This window comes from Sesamum indicum, linkage group LG12, assembly GCF_026168435.1.
Source record: "Sesamum indicum cultivar Baizhima isolate 11 linkage group LG12, ASM2616843v1, whole genome shotgun sequence".
Taxonomy (NCBI): Eukaryota; Viridiplantae; Streptophyta; class Magnoliopsida; order Lamiales; family Pedaliaceae; genus Sesamum; species Sesamum indicum.
In genome coordinates, this window is record NC_142668.1 from 11,358,119 (window position 1) to 11,376,806 (window position 18,688).

Below are 18,688 nucleotides of genomic sequence, written 5' to 3' on the forward strand. Positions count from 1 at the left end.
GTTCCGCTGAGATCATCCTAATTCCATTTCTCTTTAAATTGCCCGTAAGGCTTTTTCACAAGCAAATCACAATTTAGAAAACCTTCAATGTCAGGATTCTTAATCATTGCAAATCCAACTAATCTTCCACAGATATGCGCTAACCTTATTTGTGTGGGTGTTTGAGAGAGAGAGAGAGAGAAGAAATTGAAAAATTACACGTATATTGCAAAATTTGAAAGGCTAGATGTTCCCATTGTTATTAGCAGCAAAGTTAGGAACTAAGAGGGCTTAAGACTACTCTAGAGCTAGGGTCACCCAACCTCAGTAACTAAACATCACGAACTCAAATCAGAAAAGCTGTAGGCTGATGCTGCTGCCATCGCCGTCAGAAAGGCAACAACATCATCTGAGGAGTTAAGCAGATATCTAGCACTTGTGCGAGTTCGGCCAACAGTACACGAAAAATAGTTCTCCTTTTTCAACTCGAGCACATTCCAAGAATAACTTTCTGGTGAAGGTTGTTTGCTGCTCCCAGAGGTGCTGCCTGTTGATTTCTTATCTGCATTTGGCCCATGCTGCTTACTCTGAGACTTGGAGCTGCTTTGCCCAGGTGTCCTTGCAGCAGCCCTTTTGTCGCTTACTTGCTTACTTGAATCGGTTGCTTTGGATCTTGATGCACCAATTGGATCAGGGGGAAGCTCTGGTTCGAAAAATGTGAACACATCCTCATCCTGAAGCAAATAAATATACGTCAGGAGAAAAGTCACATGTTGACAAGTTCAATTGATAAATAAAAACTCCTAAGCTTGCAAATCTCCCGGTGTTGTCATTGAATTCTATCTTCATGGTAATAGCTGACTGTTATTACCAAGCAAACACCAATGTGCTTGACAGCTGCAGGTGGATAAAGAAGGGTATTGTAAAGGCACTTGTAATATCTAGATCAGTATGAATGCAGATGCATATAGAACCTCTTTCGCTAAAGATGAACTAAATTGAATCCTGTTCAAAGTCTTAAAAATTGGTTGAACAAAACAAAACCCTCCTTAATGGGATAACATATAAGTCAAGTTTAATGTACATTGAATCATGCCACGCATAAAAGATATTCACGACCCACAAAATAGAAATGTTTTCAGATTTGAAGTAATTTTGATTGTAACAAACTGATTTAGATCCCCATAAACCTACTTCAACTTAAGTTGAAGATGGAGAGAGTACCAAGTGATTCATACTTGTCCATTTATCAGAATTGCTACATAGTTACATAGTTAAGATGGTAAAACTAGGGCGTGATAGGATTTTAATCCAGGTTTCACTATTCAACCCTGACACCAGGCCAAGCACTAGCAACAAAACAACTGCCCTAAAGCAGTAAAAGTCATAGAAGGTACGAAACAGAGATGGAATATGAGTTGGTCAACCTTTTATTTAGGAAAAGATTAGAGAGTATACCTTCGGTAAGAAATGCCCTATGCACAAGACATAATCTATTGGACTACAGATGGATTTACTATGAACAATCTCTCCGAGTATACGGTCAATAGCTGCCCCCTGTAAACAGAAGGGTAAAAGGGACACAAACAAGTATCTATTAGCAAAATAGATTTGCATCTTCTAACAAGGGATACTGCAAATAAATAAACAAAAATTGAAATGTGTAAGCAGGGTAACCTTCGTGACACCAACTGCTCGCACCTCAACCGAGCGGCTTCCTTGGACAATATCAACAGATGAGTTAGATATTGGACCAGTCCAGAGATGTTGCAGCATGTCTCTAGCTTGCAACCTTCCAAATTCAACATCTGAAAATTTATAGAAAGAAAATAAACTTAGAGAAAATGGTGCGAAAAGGAAAAGATGTGAAAAGATCAGTATAATTAAGCTTCTTACCTGCATATTTGTAGTTCCACACCAGTGAAGTTTCACGTAGCTCAAAATGCGATCTTGGAGTTCTCTCAGTGAAATACTCAAGAACATGCTGTAGTTGCCATTAGCACCATCTAGTTCGGGGGTTAGATGAGAATAAAACTATGATGTAAATAAAAGTAGATGTACCTTTACACTGTCGACCCAATCCATATTTAAGTGTTCTGGCATTGTCGTCATCCATTCTCCTTTTGTAGATCGTAGAAACATCCCGTTCTCAGCTGCCAACCACATATCAAACTCCCCGAAATTCTACAAAAGCATTTGTTTCATAAGTAAACAGAGGAATAATCAAGGCAAGAGCAGACAATAGACACACACATCATCCAGGACGCTTCTGACACTGCCACTCAGGACCACAATTGTTGTAGTTGGATCACTACAAAGCATTGTTAGAGGTCCTTTCACATCAGGATGCAATTTGAGTTCCATTTCTTTTATCTGATCTCCACCCCTTCTTCCAGGAGAATCAACTGCTTCGGTTAATGTAGCATTAAAACCCTGTACAATAGAAAATAAAGTAAAAATATTATATGAAGCTATTTTGTATCATCAAACTCCCCCTGCTTGTCTAGGTAAGGTGCTGCATTCCTATTAAATTCTCATCGAGTTACAGTTTTATGTCATTGAAAGTTTAGGTAAGGAATTTGTTTCACAGTCCCTGAAAAGATGACTTTTATAGTTTACATAAAAAATGATGATGAGAGAAAGCATTTAGTATATGATAAACCAACGAGACTCGGACAGCAAGAAACAGAAGAGACTATGAAGATATTTCCCATTCGATACAAGCACTGATATCAGCTAATGACCCGTTCTACTATTTTGCTAAGGATTTTGACAATAGTCCAACCACATCCAGAAAAACCATCACTCTCAGTTATGATCAAATCACCATTAGTTATTATTTTTCATTGATATGCTCTTTTTGTCATCTTGAGAATAGTAAAATATTAAAGAACATAAATTCATTATCCTCCTAAATGGCAAGAAAATCAAATCACCTCTGTAATTTTATCCCCTAAAATATATAATGTAGACTGGTAAGTTTCCAAATTTTTTCAATTTTCACATTTCTAGTTTATTTCCTTTCAGTTGAGACAATATTTTGTGAAAGCTTATACTTAAATGTAATTCTTTTTTCTTAAAAAAGAAACTACTTAAATGTATTCTATTTGCCACTAAACTGTGATCTAGTTATCTTGGCAGTACTTGAGTTTCACTCAGTGGTAGTGTTTGGGAGAGAAGGTTTTCTAAGTGTAGCATAAACCAAACAAGATAAAGATAGATACATATATATATATAGAGAGAGAGAGAGACTATTTGGATTGGTAAAGCTTAATCAACGCGAGATAACAAGGTCATTTGGTCATTTGACCCTCTATAGTAAATTGACTTAGCAGGTGAAGCACATTTATTTCAAGGTTTAATCATTTAAAGTGTACCCCTAACAAGTTGGTTCCTTACAGGAAATATATTGCTACGATGTTAGATATTGTCCAGGATGTAATGTCTACCAAATAAGAAATTTCACATCAAATCTTCACCATATTCAGTTTAAGATTAGATAGAAGAAAACTAGAAGAGAAAGAGAGAGAGCGCAAAGCTTCAATTACGCACTGTTCTATGTATCCTAGTACCAGCTTTAAATAATAGAAACTATAGCATTACTTTTTAGTTGTCACAGGCTATATTTAAAGTTCTGAAACATATCTATCCAGTTGTTCTGATGGTTTTACTCTCAAATCTATAACTCAAAGCATAAAGGAGCATACCAGTATAAGTAGCCGGTTCTGAGACTGCAAGTAACTCTTGACTGCATCACCGATAACAAGTTGGGGTGGAACTTTTCTTATTCTCTGCTGAGCTTCAATAACAGTATCGTTCATTTCGCTGCAAGCATCAGCCAGAAAATGCTATGTTTCAGGCATACCAGAGCATTAAGATTTCCTACTTTTTTTATATACGTATATGCAGAACTCTTAGTTAAAGAAAAGAAAAGGAAGATCCCGCAGTTATTATTGTCTTAAAAAGCTACGGTATAAAGACAACAAACTTAAAGTGTTTAATTATTGCACGATAGCAAGTCGCTGTGCAGAGAGTTGCCACGGCAATGATGCAATTTTTACACAAGTCACGACAAGATCTTAGCATAGTAAAGATCAGATAGATGGTGTTGGATTATGCAATGAAAAAATTACTATTACTCAATGGAACAAGAACACTCCACTTTGGAATTTGTTATACGGCACAAAACCAAAAGGACCAACATCTGGAGCTTATTAAACACGCGGCCGTTAACAAGGCATAAATTTCCTTCAATGAAATTGAGTAAGTTCTCAAATAGATTCAATCAAATAAAAAGTCCTACTGACATGAATAATTCATAGTTAATATATACTAAAATCATGAGTAATGAATTACTTGTAGTATAATTACCAATCTCAACTAAGTGTATGGAGGATTTCACAACATCAATTTATAAATGTTCTCTAGTTTAAGCTCAACGAATCCACCTATACGCTCATCAATGACACATCAAAATTTTCGGGTAAGAACTGCTGGACGTAATTACAAATAGAGGAGATAAGTAGAACTTCAAAGAGAGTATAATAAATGAGTTGAACAGAAGCTATTTCAGATAATGGGATGATCTGACAACAAAAAAAACGAGTGAGGTGGTCCACTAATAAGGTTTCATAATAGTGATATTATACCTCTGCACCAAAAATATATATTCAAGCCTCAGAACTACCCACTTTGATAAATTCTATCTGCTTAGCTCTGAAAAGGCTTTCGGACATGATGGGGTGTGTTTAAGACACCCGCACCAATTGTTTTCTATCTAGGAGCCTTTAAGTTTTTAAATGAAACAATCATTCAGAAAATCTTAATTCCTGTTCTTGACTGTTCACTAGGCAAGCATTTTTAACCATGACTTGGATGCTTAAGAAGATTGCAGCAGTTAGTAACTAGTTCTAAAAAAGTCATCTTAGCATCATCCCCTATGATAAATAATAGTTACGGGCTGTTTTCTTCTTTATTCGGTTTCCGCAATTGTTGCCTTTCTTTTCTATTGACTTTTAGAAGCAAAACTAAGGTGGTATAATGATGAAACCAACCACCGGTGGCTTGCAAGTCATTAACAGTGATGATTTGCAACAGAAAAGCATTTGATGTAAAATATCTGTCACTCGGGAAGAACTCTCTGTAGAGTTTATCAGCTCCCTTTGAAGTATGGATTTCATCAACGGAAAATACTGCACGGTTCCTTGGATTGCCGTATGACATACGGGGTTGGATATGCCTCTTCGCATAAGCATACTTCAGGATGACATATCTTTTAGATTGCGAATGATACGTTAGAATTTCATAAGATGCGCCCATATTCTCTCAAAACCATACTAGTTTTAAGATATCTCCTAGAGATCTTCCCTACAAGATTTCTGCAAGCTTTTATTCACTCTGGCGATTTGCAGTTTCATTCCTTAGTCATCTAAGTTCAAAATTTTCATTCCATTGTTTAACTTTAGCGAAGTTATCTATTGCTAAAAACGTGGTCGATCCTAATTATGACTAGCTTGAGGTAGCTTGAAAATTGGTCAAAAGGTTAAACTTGCCTTGTTCCAGATGGCCTCCAGACCACCGGGTCTCAAATAAGAGATGAAAACAAGACCAGAATTACGATCTCCCAAGGAAAAGAGAAGAATATAGAAATCTATCAATAATCTCCAGTTCTTATTTACATATTAAATTCTCAATGAACCGCTCAGTATTTTTCTTCCTAAAGGTAAGGTATCAAGATGACTAGCTGCTCCTGCATAGAGATATTCCCTTAATCTGCCAAAAAAACCTATGGAACAGGGTAGCAAATGTCAATATATTTAAACTTAACCTTAACTACAGATAGCCAAGGCATTTCCACAGTGGGTGGTTTCCACCTAACGGGGAAGGGGAAGGTCATTACTATAACATAAGACACATCATTTTTAAGTTCTGGGCAGGAAAGCAACTGGGCCGCTCTCAATTTGGTATGCATATAAAAGAGCGGCTATTTATACTGGTCTAGCCAGTGCACTCTTATGCAGGTAAAAAATTGGTGGTTTCAAGCATGTACATTACATTTTAACCCAATTTTCTTCATCTCGGTGTAAATTTCTGAGAACAGTGTCCATTACTTCTTTGTTTCAATCCAATGGATGACATGGAAAAAGGATTATCAATGTTGATACATACAAAACAGAGAAGGACAATAATCCTCAGGAAAATAAGTCAGAATTGGGCTGAATGTGAAGTTTGCTAGGTCAAGGGTAATGACAGCAAGAATAACCATAAGGTCATCTTTCAACTCTAATGGTAGTGCATAAGATCCATAAGTCTGCTTTGACTATGGCATGCCTACCGTACTTTTGTTTAAAACGGACAAGACATCATTACTTCTCCATTAGTGGTTTGTGTCACATGTCAGGGGATCTTTCCATAAGAAAACCGAAAATGCCATGAAACCACTCTTGTAAGGATGCATCTTTCTCAAAAATCAATCTGCAACATAAACTATATCCTACTCAAACACTATGAGATATATGGAAACTGAAGCCAAGGTAGCAACCTCCAAAATCCAGGGACAAAGAATTAAGAACCCAACAGTGACGTATCTATCATGAAACCTAGAATCCACTAACCTAATTCAAACTCCTTAATTTCACTACCTCAGCCCAACTCAAAGCAAAGAATAACTCACCCTCTTTCTCTCGTTCTTAAGAAGTTCTTCCCAGTTCAAAATGGTTCAACAATCCACGGGGGTTATGATGCAAACAGTGTCATATAAGTTGCATATAATGTGACAGTTTGGATAAAATGCAATGCATCTATTCTCTAGTAGAGAAATATTTTGAAAATTCGTTATTTTTTTCAAAGAAGAAAGAATTCTGCTCTATGATATTAACTAATCATAAGTAGGTAAATTCAGATTTATATAATTTTGTATTTCATGCAGAGGACCTGGATGAAACTTCCAGGACTCTGTACAACTCCTTGAGTTACTTTTATCTACGTCATTCCCACCATTTATCAGGCATATTCAAAACCACCTCATTATTTACACACCTTACGAAGAATTCAGCCCACTGTTGAGCAGTATGAGTTGTCACATGCTGAAAGTTATGCAGGTGGCGTTTTTCTCTTTCTTCGGGAGGCATTTTCAAAGCTTGGCCTATTGCGGCAGCAACTTCTGTGATGTTCCAAGGATTTACAAGAATTGCTCCAGCACCAAGAGACTGTGCGGCTCCAGCAAACTATAGGAATACAAAGGTATTCATTAGAGTGGGGAAACAAAGCATAATAAGACAATAAAAAGTGGAACAGTAAATTGAAAACTGATAGACGTTAGTTCGACAGGTCACCAGCTTCTGATAATCGATGGATAAATGGGTAGTCTAACCAGAAAAACCTAGAAACTTTGGACAAACTAAAACCATAAGTTCACTGATTAACAAATAATTTCCCAGCCACGAGGTTGAGATAAATTTGATGATCTATTAGCTTCATCATATTAGAACACTTCTGAAAATTTATTTCCTTCTTCAAACAACCAAAACCTTTTCTAACGCTAAAACATAATATATATCTATCCACTGCCAAGATTAAAAGTGACTACAGGTCATTATGCAATGGTGGACTGAGTCAAATAAAATTGCAGGGTTTAGATAATTACTTCACTGAGGATGAGAACCCCTTTTTTGGAATCTTGACATGCCACGTATTCGTAGCTGACTAGATTCATTCCATCCCGCAGGGAAGTGACAAGTGCTACATCTATGAATCAAGTCAAGCAGCAAAAGGGTCACCAGATTGCTTTTACTGATCCATAAACAAATATATCATGTAATTGGTGTATGGAATATGAGATTGCAAAAATTCGGAACATAAAGTTAAAAATCAGTTTAGAGCTTTCTACTTACAGATAAAACTTGGATAGTACCATGCTACCAAACACGTAGAGTATTCAAGAACATAGTCTATTTCTAACAGCTTCAAGTTCAGTTTAAGAACCAACATTTAAGATTTAATAAAGTTGTGAAATTTTCATTTCGCAAGTTTTCTGCCTTTCAAAATGGCAAAAAAGTATCTCGCACGTATTTTATCATGTTCTTGAAACTAAAATCCAAAAACTACATAACTTGAGATGCTGGCAGAAAGCAGAAACTCAAATGCATCAATAGCAATGAAATAAGCACAACGAGGTGGCTGTTCCAGTTAATTTTAAATCTACTTGTATAATGTTGGCATTTGTGGTCACAATTAAATACAGAAACTAGAAATTATCTAAGGATAAAAAGCAAACCAGAAATTTAGACTTGAGCAATATATATTATTACCAGTGATAGCATACAATGCACACAAGCCATGGAAGTCCAGAGAACGATCCTGCAGAAAAATTAATAATTTAATTTACTATCTTAAAGATATGCACGCAAACTTAAGTATTCAGAATACATTTACAGCATCAAGCAAACATCAGGAATGAATAGGTTAATTGACTACCAAGGCAAAATCAGAGAGACCCTGGAAATGCTAATCATTTTTGTGCACCTAAAATATCCATCCTGTATGTGATGATTTCGGAGAGTTCTGACTTCTGGGGTATTTCAGTTCAGAAAGTCACTTGCTCAAATTTAAAAGCAATGATTCTGAATTGGTCAAGAATAGAGTTACCTTAAACAGGACAATCTGCAAAATTTACGGCCAAAAGAAGGCTAAAATCTAGAAGACGAATTCTGAGTCCATATTTAAATGCAAAAGCTACGATAATAATCACAAGATAAAGTGACTAGTACTGAAATAATTCATCACTAAAGTCTCCATATAATGAGTAAATACAGAGATCTCGAGCACAAGTTTGTTGGTTTTGTTTTTTCGGCTGAAAGGAAAATATAAGAGTTAAATGACTCTGTGTATATGGGCATACTTGAGCAGCATAAACAATATAACTGACGTCTGGTAAGTAAAGTTTTCTAACCAGATGATGAATTGGAACAGCAGTCAAAGTTCCAAATCTGCCATTGATCCGCCCAACAATTTCATGAACCTGGCTTGTGAGTTTTTGATCTACGAGATCAACAAAGAGAAACTAAAATCAAATGTCATCATGGAAAGGTGAAAAGCACATAAAGATCAGCATATGGTAGAACGTAAATCCATATATACATATATGTGTGTGTGTTGATTTTTCTTATTTTTAAGCGACCATAAGACCATACATTCAGGAACGTCTGTTCTTGTTGGCACTGCAATTTGCAGCAAAACCACCTTATCACGCCAGTCCGGGTTTTCCTCGAGAAACTTTTCAAATGCCAGTATCTTCTGAGGGATTCCTTTGATCATATCAAGGCGATCCACACCAAGCATTACCTGTAAGAAATTTAAGTTCAAATGCAATGAACAGATCAAAGTTAAACTTGTGAGAAAGGCCAAATAAATTACGACGTGGAGATGGATCCTTTAGTCTTATCCTTAAATCATTGATATAGCAAGTGAAAGGAGACATCTAATCAGACTATAAGTCATCTAGTAAAGAGAAAAACTCCTGGACACATTGCACACAAATCAAGAGAGGGAGATAAGTGAAGAAACCTTTCTTCCAGCAAATCGTGCTTTTAGTTCTTTAATGTTTTCCTGGACTTCAGGAATCGCAAGAGCACGGATGAACCTTCCTGAATCAATTCCAATTGGGAACTGCATTGAATAGCAACAGAAGAAAAATGTTACACCAAAATCTGTGTACATTTTGAGCCACTTTCTAGAATGTTGATGTGCAGCGTGCTTAGGAAGAGCAAGTTTATCAATAACAGTGCCAATTCCAAATAAATTCACAGAAGATACCGCAGCCACACGAGTTAGTCTCCCTTGATCCTCGACTCCTTCAGGAGTACCTTCAAGTCCGAGAATACGAGTACAAGCACTGACAAAGTGTCTTGCATAATCATAGGTGTGGAAACTGAAAATAAATGCAGCTAATCATGAGTTAATAAGTTCTAGATAAGGTTAAGAAAATAAAGAGCCCAACTAGGACTTTATCAAAAGATAAAGCACATTGCAAGAATGCAGTATTATGGTATAAGAATTGGAAGCTTCTTTCATCAAATACGATAGACTACTCGTATTTTGATAGTGTACCTAAGAAAGTTGGACAAAGGACGCATGAAAAGAGATATCTAGATATGTATATTCAGAAGACTGCTACGATAACAAATTTAGGTAAATGTAGAAGAGGATACCCAAGAACCAAGGTAAGTAAAAGACATGATTCAGCTATGATGATTTTTTCCTAATGGACCAATTTGGAGTTTATTTATCTACATATCCACATGCAAGCACATAAACCCAAAGTTAAAATAAAAATCATGTGCACATTAAAAATTTAAACTATTATTGATGGAATGAAACATCAAACTAATAAATTATTTAGTAAATCATAGTTTTGAGAATTTTTATGCGTATTTTCTAATATACAAGAATATATCAAATTGATGATAGCTAGTACAGATAAAAAAATAATAATAAAAGTCACCTGCTTGGCTGATGGGTAGCACAAGTATTGCCTGCTTAACAGGCAACACTAATTGATATGAGTTGAGTGCTTTTGGTTTAAATTATTAACTTTCCAAATGATATAACCAGAAAAACCGATGCAAGTAATGAAAAATTATAAGATGACACGTTCTCTTGACAGATTAGAATTTAATTAGTAATTGTCAAATTTCAATAATCATAAACAATGCCAAATTCTAGATACTGTGATTAATTATTGGAGCGACAAGCATATTACCCAACCAAATCAGCAGCTAGAACAGCACGTAGCAGTTCTGATCGAGATGGCAGAGTCCGGTGGATTTCAGAAGATGGGAAGGGGGTATGTAGAAACCACCCAACTTTCATCTCACTGTTATATTCCTTTAGACATTTTGGTAGAAACATGAGATGGTAGTCGTGACACCAAACAACATCACCCTCTTCATAGTGTTCGAGAACGACATCAGCAAACATTTGATTTGCCTTCTTGTACGCTGCAAACTGAGACTGAAAACTCCTGGTAGTGGCAAGGCGGTCTTCTTGTGGAAGTCCAAGATAGTGGAAGAGAGGCCATAAGATGTTGTTGCAATAGCCATTGTAATATTGATGAACAGTCTCTTCATCCAGGAAAACGGGAATGCACCTCTGCAGTGGGTCAAAAGAGAACATTAACAGAGCAATGTCCTGTTGACACACTCCTCGGAAAAATAGAAGATATACACCCAGAATCAGAAAAGTTTGGAATGTGCACTTCGAAAAATTATGGCCAATGGACCAAAAAATCACAGGGCGGCTTAACCTTCTCAGCTAGAGCTTCTGTAAGTGCCTTTCGCCCAACCTCGTCCGGCACGTTTACGCCTGCCCAACCAATCCATCGTGCCTCAAATTCCTTTACACCTACAGCAAGTGCACTTACAAGCATTAGACCAAATGAATGCAGAAATGAAATGAACAGATGTACATACTATAACATCATAGTTAAAGTCATTGACCGAATAGCAACGACCAAGCAGCAGAAACAAGTGAAGTAAATGCTCACCCAGAAGAGCGCTTACTAGACCCCCTGCACTTATCTCAAGCGACCAGGAATCTTCACCTCTCCTCACTGCAGATACAGGAAGCCTATTAGCAACTACTAACAATCTTTGGCTAATAGGCCTTTCCTCAGGGCTTTCGCTCCCTTCACTAAGTGCTAGTGCAGCTCCTTCCAAGTTCTGTTCTACATAGGAAGACCCTGAGAAATCATGCTCAGAGATCTCAAGCTCTCTGTTGCCATCACCATCGTCAGCCAGAAAAGGGATTCTGCCGCTTCTTCTTAGCCCTCTTTCTCTCAAGAGCCTCCCCACTCTATCACTGGGAACTTGTGAATTGTCGTTATACTTGTTCCCAGGCATATAGGCAGTTCGGAATAAGACCTCCAAAATGGGCTTTAATACAGCTCAAGTACGGCGCAAAGAAATTGCCCTGCATTGTGATTAGCACAAATTGAGAACTAATCACGCCAGAATTTCTCGCAAACATGACACTGCAGATAAGTAACAGCATAATTGTTTTGCAGAGATGGTAAATGTGCGAATTTCTATTAGTATAGGTTTTGCATTTGTCGGATGAAAGTTGATGTTGAAGTGCATTTTACGATTTACCCAACATAGGTCAAAACTTGAGAAGTACATACGGGCACAAAGAAAGAGATAACAAACAAATGGGATCCACAGAATTGTATTGGGGGGTGAAAAGGGTCTACTGTCAAGCCCCCAACATGAATACCCGAGATTATAAAACCCACGTTTACAAATCGATTAAATATGCTAAGTTCACACTAAAACAACAAGAAGAAAACAACTCTGATATTTTTTTTATTCTTTTTTGTGGATAAACAAATAAGAGTGCTATATGAGGGTATATCATCCCGTGCATGCAGGGATGCAAACATGCATATACATTTAAATAGCAAAGAGAAAGAAGAAAAACTCTAGTCCCTTTATTGAAGTTATTCAATTGATTAAAACTCAAACACACTGAATGCAGGAAATTCAAGTGAGAATGAAGTAAGCATAATAAGAGATAGAGCAAACATTCACAGTTCTAACAAGTAACATCAACTTCAAACACTTGCAGATCAGCAGAGTGACACAACATCGTAACAGAACTCCCATATCAGATGACTGCTCAAGAAATCACCAATAATTCGAAAAACAACACAATGCAGTTCGGTGCAAAACATATTTATCCAATGGGCCTTACTGATTCGATCCGAGAAACCTCTCAAGAAAGCTCCAGACCCATATAACAAGCTCTCAGAAGAAGTGTGGAGTGAAAACCAAGATTAAGTAAAGAGATAAAATAGTGAAGGGGTGGTGGTTGAAAGATTCTCCGGGTGGCAAAGAAATAGCATAGCCAGAGACAAAGAATAAGCGGAGACGATTCCTCGTGTAAGCTTTACAAGGTATGTAGAGCCTCACAGCCATGCAGATGAAACCAAAGAACTCACCTACCGGAAATACAAATAACGTAATAGAACTTTCTTGCTACTTAAAAAGCTCAACATATGGATGGGCTACTGCTTACGCCAGGGAATGAGAATAACATACAAATGTATTCGTGTGCGTGTTTTTGATAATTTACACATCAATATCAGTATCCTAGATCCTCCATGAATTAGCAGGATTTAGGTTTGCATAGTCTAAGTTTGATAATGATGGGCGCGCGTGAGACTAGTTTTGTTAAAGTATACCAATGGTTCTCTTTGTCGGGGAGTGTTCCTTAGGTAGGTGGGTGCGGATACTAGATTCTAATATCCGGGTTCTCTGGAGAAATTAATGGCAGCTGTTTTTAGTGTTCATTCAAGAAAAGAGGGTATTGAACCTAATTTAATGTATACTTATGTGTAATCATTGACCCGGAAAACTTTAAATGCCATTAATTTGCATTATCGTTGCTTCCTGAAATCAATGGATACAAAGTAAATTATCTGAGTCATAGCAATTACAGGAACTTAATAACAAGAGAAATGTAAATTACGCCAAATTTCGAAGTTTTAGTCATAAATACTCATGGGATTCACGTGGATAGTGAAAAGATAAAGCTCCACACCATATGATGCTTTCTGGGTCTTTCTTTTCTCTTCTGTTCTAGTGGTACGCTGCTTATAAAGCACCATCCCAGATATCCAAAATAGGAAATTCTTATGCTAGTAAAATAAATCTAATAGATCTGATATGCTTTGTGTTCATACTGTTAATTAGGTATACTAGATTTGATGTGCTTTATATGTCTGTTTCTGTTTATTAAATTAAGGCTGCATGAAAGTTCCACACACGAAAAGTATGGTGATATATAGAACAGTTTGCCTCTTTGTTTTGTTAAAAAATGAGGGGAAAACAAAAAGAGAAACATATGTAAATATTCACTCAATTCGAATACTCGATACAGTAGTTTTATAGCAAAAACAAGGGAAAGCAGATCGTGATGCTTGTCAAAGCTCTCAAATTATAATCAATTAATAAACAGAAGATTCAGATCTATCATTAAATCAAGTTCTATTTTTTTTTTTCATCAAACAAACTGCCCCAAATTTCTGTAATATTTGAAACATGCGCTTTCCTATTTCGTGAAAAGCTTGAATAAACGACCAAATGGGAAATTGACACAGAAAAGTGCAAAAAAATGTTTCACATTCTTTTCTAAAAACATTTTTTTTCCCCTTAAAGAATAGCAAAAATCATTTTAGTTTTCCAGAAATTTTACGAAGAAATCTGACTGCATTTAGTACACGTAAGAGGCTCCTTTTTTTCTGAATGTATGTAAGACAGTGAAAGAGGCGAAGTAGAGAGTTGGAGTGGGATTTGTGATTTCCAAAACCTTTGCTATTACATAAATGCGTATTATATATTTGCTAACGATCAAATTAACATATATAATTATTCATTACAGTCACATGTCAAAATCGTTGAAGACAAATAATCACATATTGAATAATATTAAGACATGAAATACTCATAGAAATAATCATGTAAGTAGATTAACATTCTACACTAAAATTTTAATCTAGAGCCTATTTCAAAAAACTTAAACTTCTATGATTTAAATCCTCATAGTTCAAATCCGAAAATTGGAGACAATTTATAGAGACATTCATTTTGTTATTAAACATACGACTTTCTTTTAGTTTTCCTTTGTTCCGGACCCACGTTTTATGCTTTTACCCCAATCATGTGTATCCCACTATGATTTCCTAATATTTGAACATTGTCCGAAAATCTTAGCCAATTTTTGGTAAGTTTCTATAAATTGCATCCCCGATGCATACACACCAGTCCGTGTGGTCCCAAGTGAATGTAACACGTGAAGAAGTCTGCATCTATCAGTCCAGGTTACTAAAGGGTTTTGAAATGCAGAGGCAATCGTCATAGATCTACGGAGTTTAATGAATGGATGATGATAATGGAGTAACTTGCAGGCTTGCAATCTTTTCCATGCCTGGCAATGGAGTTGGAGTTCAACGGGTGCTCCGGTGCCACGCATAACAAAGTTGAACTACGTATTTGAGTTTTTCTTTTTACACGAATTTAGTTGTCCGAAAGCACCTTAATTGTGCAGTTTATGATCATTAAATGAAAGAACTCATATTTTCTTGTGGTAAGTAAATGGTAGAGACACTTAACAGTTTATTGACTTAGATACATGATGTGATAATTATAAATGGGTCAAATCTTTTCACTAGTCACTATCTATATTTTTTGGCCCATTTTAGTTCATCTTTCAAATGTCCAGTAATATTTCTCATTTTTTAAACAGAACTCGATATAGTCCTCACCGTTAAATTTTAATGAAATCTAATTAAACTGGTTGATATATTCCACTACGAGAGGTGAATTTGGAAAAACTCATATATTTTAATAATTTATCAATAATTAAAAGCATCATGTACTGTTTTTATAACTAAACAAAAATAGATATGTTAATAAAATGACTATTTATTATTCAAAAATGATAATAAATGCAAGTCAAACATATTCTTTGAATTTTGCTATGCATTTTGGGCTTTTAATTTAAGTTACTAAAACAATGCATTCTCATAAATGTTGAGAAATAAAGATGGTAGCTAGAAACTACCAAAAGAAAAGTGTAAAAATATGGTAATCAAGTTTGATAATTAATATGAAAAGAAAAATAAACTGGCTAAAAGATAAAGACGAAATATTTTGATTGAGAATTGTGAAAAATCTTTTGATGTATTTTTTAGTTTTAATTAGTGCCTATACGTAAAAATATATTTATTACACTCTTTTTAGATGAATAGTAGTTGTTTTATCAATATTTTTTTAATAAGTTATAAAAAATGTCATTAAAGTACATTTTTTAATTATTGACACATTATTAAAGTACATGAATTTTTTTAATTTTACCTGTCATTGGTGAACTATTTTAAGCACTTTAATTAGATTTTTATTAAAATTTAATCACCAGGACTAATACGATGCATTCCAAATATTAGGGATTAAAGTGTGACGGGAAGTGGAAAATGAGAGATTTGACCTTATAAATGTAATAATGTCAACTAAATATTTATGGTTCTCAGGTCTCTTCAGGAAAATAATTCTACATATCCTACCTATATCTGCTCTATGATGCTTAACAAGAATTACGGGGAAACGGGCCAAAAGATCTCATCAAAGGTAACCAGAAGGACGGGCAACAAGGCCAGTGGGAAAGTTACAGGGAACAGAAAAGACACGCGTGTACCTTTGTTCTTTCCTCTGTCAAACAAAGGCAAGTGGAGAAACGTATGGCTTCATTGCAACAAGCACGAAAGTCCATGAAGACTCCATTCAAGCATCATGGATATTGAAACTAAGTAAAAGAGAGAAGGTAGAATGTCCATTTTTACAGAGAATCTTGGATTATGATTGCAACAAAGCTAGGTGCCAGTTTGGGTCCAGGGTCGAATGTCGAGAAAGATTGTCACTTCACACTTAAGACCTTAGTCTCCGAGGTGAAAAATATCAGGCTTCAGGGGTATGTTTGATAGAGATGCTTTCTTTCTATGAAAAATTGGAGATAAAAGAACTTTTGAAAATTAACATGGAAGAATTGATCTCCACGAGATATGGCATTATACAATATACTTGTAAGACTGGGATACTATGGTGAATCATATACAGCTTATCACCACGGTCATCTTATTCAGATAATTATACATAACTCTTTGATTATTGTGACATAAAGAAGCATATATAACAGGGCAATTGCCACAAAGTGTAATCCTACATTGCATTATCAGTTCTCCTGGTAGATAAACCTAAAATGGTTACTGAAAGCATCGAAGGCCGATAAAAATAGCAGTACCAGGGGAAGGAGCTTGATCTCCATACGTTTCTTATGGGAACCACCATTAATTCACAAAATTACAACTAGTAATTCCCTCTACACCTCCAACTGCACTACTTTCACCAAAAAGACTACAAAACTACATCCTAATCCATATGAGACGAAGAACTACCATGGATAAATACTTTTGCTATTCTGTACCGAGTACACACTGTAATTACATTACTATACCTTTATCCCTCATAAAGGTTTGGCTAAAGGTTTCTATACCCAAACATATCATAAATCCAGATATAAAATTCACATTGTTGGCACCATCTGCCTTCTCAGAATTGCACGGAAAGGATACCATGTAAAGCATTCTACACCAACAGACTTTGTGAGACGACATCCAATCTTCATACTCACATCATGAGATACAAACTCACATCAAAACCACCTCTCCTCAAAGCTTCTCATAATCACAATTGACAATAAACTCATGTGTCTCTGTCAATGTAGTGCTGTTATCAAAACTAATATAGCCCTGCTTTCACAACCTAATTAGCATCAACATTATGTATTCACCATATCAAGACCTAGAAAAACAATTTTTTCAGGTTTGTGTTGGTTGGCCTTTTGGTATACTCATTCTTAATTTCTCCCATCTATGATCAACATTTGCTTCCAAGCCATCAGAATCATTGAGAATAGAATATTATATGCACCCAGTGCTTGATCCTCAACTAATCAACAAGTTATTTAACGTAATAATTTCAGATAGGCATGGTAATCTTTTGGTTATTTCTTGTCCTCCTAAGATGAACATGCTATAATTTATGCTTGCAGCAGTGACTGAGCTGTTGTTTAAGTTCAGTACTGCACTTGGTACAGCATTCAAATCTTCACATCCCAACAACTCAACATCGGTTCATGCCACGTGCCGTAAGTACTCTAAATTGCGCTGATTTTCAAAAGCAATTCATCTACTATAGGATGCCATGAACTATTGAATATGCCACCTCAATACAAGGAGGCTTGAAATGCTTAACGTGATCTAGATCAAAACCAAAAGAAAAAACTCTGATTAAACTAATTAGCCAATTAGCGTATTTGCATTATCATCTCTACGTATTTTGTTTCTCACCATTACTTTTAACATCGTTTGTCAATTACAAGGTAGTCCTGGCACATAGAAATATCTAAACTGGAACTTCCTGTACGACATATTCATTCAAAGTAATAATCATTGGCGGCGGCGCTATTTCAGTAACAACATCAGGTAACTAACTCCCGCACAATGTTAACAGCATACTTTTAGGCAGGAGATCACAAGCATATCTAACTAAAACATTTCAACATTACAGCACAGTAAGCATATCACATCAAATCACAAACCGAAGTAATTTCATTCACATAGATATCAAGCAGAGACGCACGCACGTACGTAAATCTCTATAACACAATCGGATAAAAGAAAACGAAACCAACCTGGAAATTGGAGGAGTGTTGACGTCAGGCTCCACGATAGCAGCAGGAAAGGAATGCTCTCGTTCGGTTGCAGTGCCTTTTCGTGATAGGGCATAGACGAATGAGTCCTCGAGAAGAAAGTGAAAAAGATGGAACAAAAAGTAGTAGGTTAGCTTTATTATGGATATCTGTATCGGCAGAGCTTTTGTGAGTGTGATGGTATAGACTATGGCGTTGGTGCGGTTCTATTCCGTTATGCGTATCAATATGCGTGTCTTCGCTATAAAGAAAGGGGTGTGTGTGTGTATCTACAGGTAGTGAGAGACTGAGAGAGAGAATCCGTTACAGTGAAAGCTTTGGCAGACGGTGTGAGGAAATTAGATTTTCGCCTTTACTTATATATGATGTGGCTAAATGCAGTAGCTAG

The 18,688-nt window shown here is 36.1% G+C and overlaps 1 protein-coding gene across 5 annotated transcripts; it reads right to left on the bottom strand.

Moving 5' to 3' along the window:
- Positions 1 to 186: 186 nt before the first annotated feature.
- On the bottom strand, positions 187 to 18,487 carry LOC105165477 (alpha,alpha-trehalose-phosphate synthase [UDP-forming] 1). 5 transcript variants are annotated; one of them, XM_011084502.3, is made up of 18 exons: positions 18,283 to 18,487; positions 11,522 to 11,946; positions 11,282 to 11,379; positions 10,739 to 11,127; positions 9,793 to 9,907; positions 9,544 to 9,645; positions 9,171 to 9,321; positions 8,930 to 9,018; positions 8,289 to 8,337; positions 7,625 to 7,725; positions 7,018 to 7,205; positions 3,687 to 3,804; positions 2,233 to 2,412; positions 2,041 to 2,163; positions 1,876 to 1,963; positions 1,657 to 1,787; positions 1,438 to 1,536; positions 187 to 713 (listed from the first exon to the last, which is right to left on the bottom strand). In XM_011084502.3, the coding sequence occupies exons 2-18, from the start codon at positions 11,874 to 11,876 to the stop codon at positions 318 to 320; spliced, it is 2,772 nt and encodes a 923-aa protein (XP_011082804.1). In that variant the 5' UTR covers positions 11,877 to 11,946; positions 18,283 to 18,487; the 3' UTR covers positions 187 to 317. The 5 variants fall into 5 exon arrangements, with proteins under 5 accessions (XP_011082804.1, XP_011082803.1, XP_088732066.1 ...); XM_011084501.3 differs by lacking the exon at positions 18,283 to 18,487 and adding an exon at positions 12,727 to 12,883; XM_088875940.1 differs by lacking the exon at positions 18,283 to 18,487 and adding an exon at positions 12,573 to 12,591.
- Between the last annotated feature and the right edge of the window lie 201 nt (positions 18,488 to 18,688).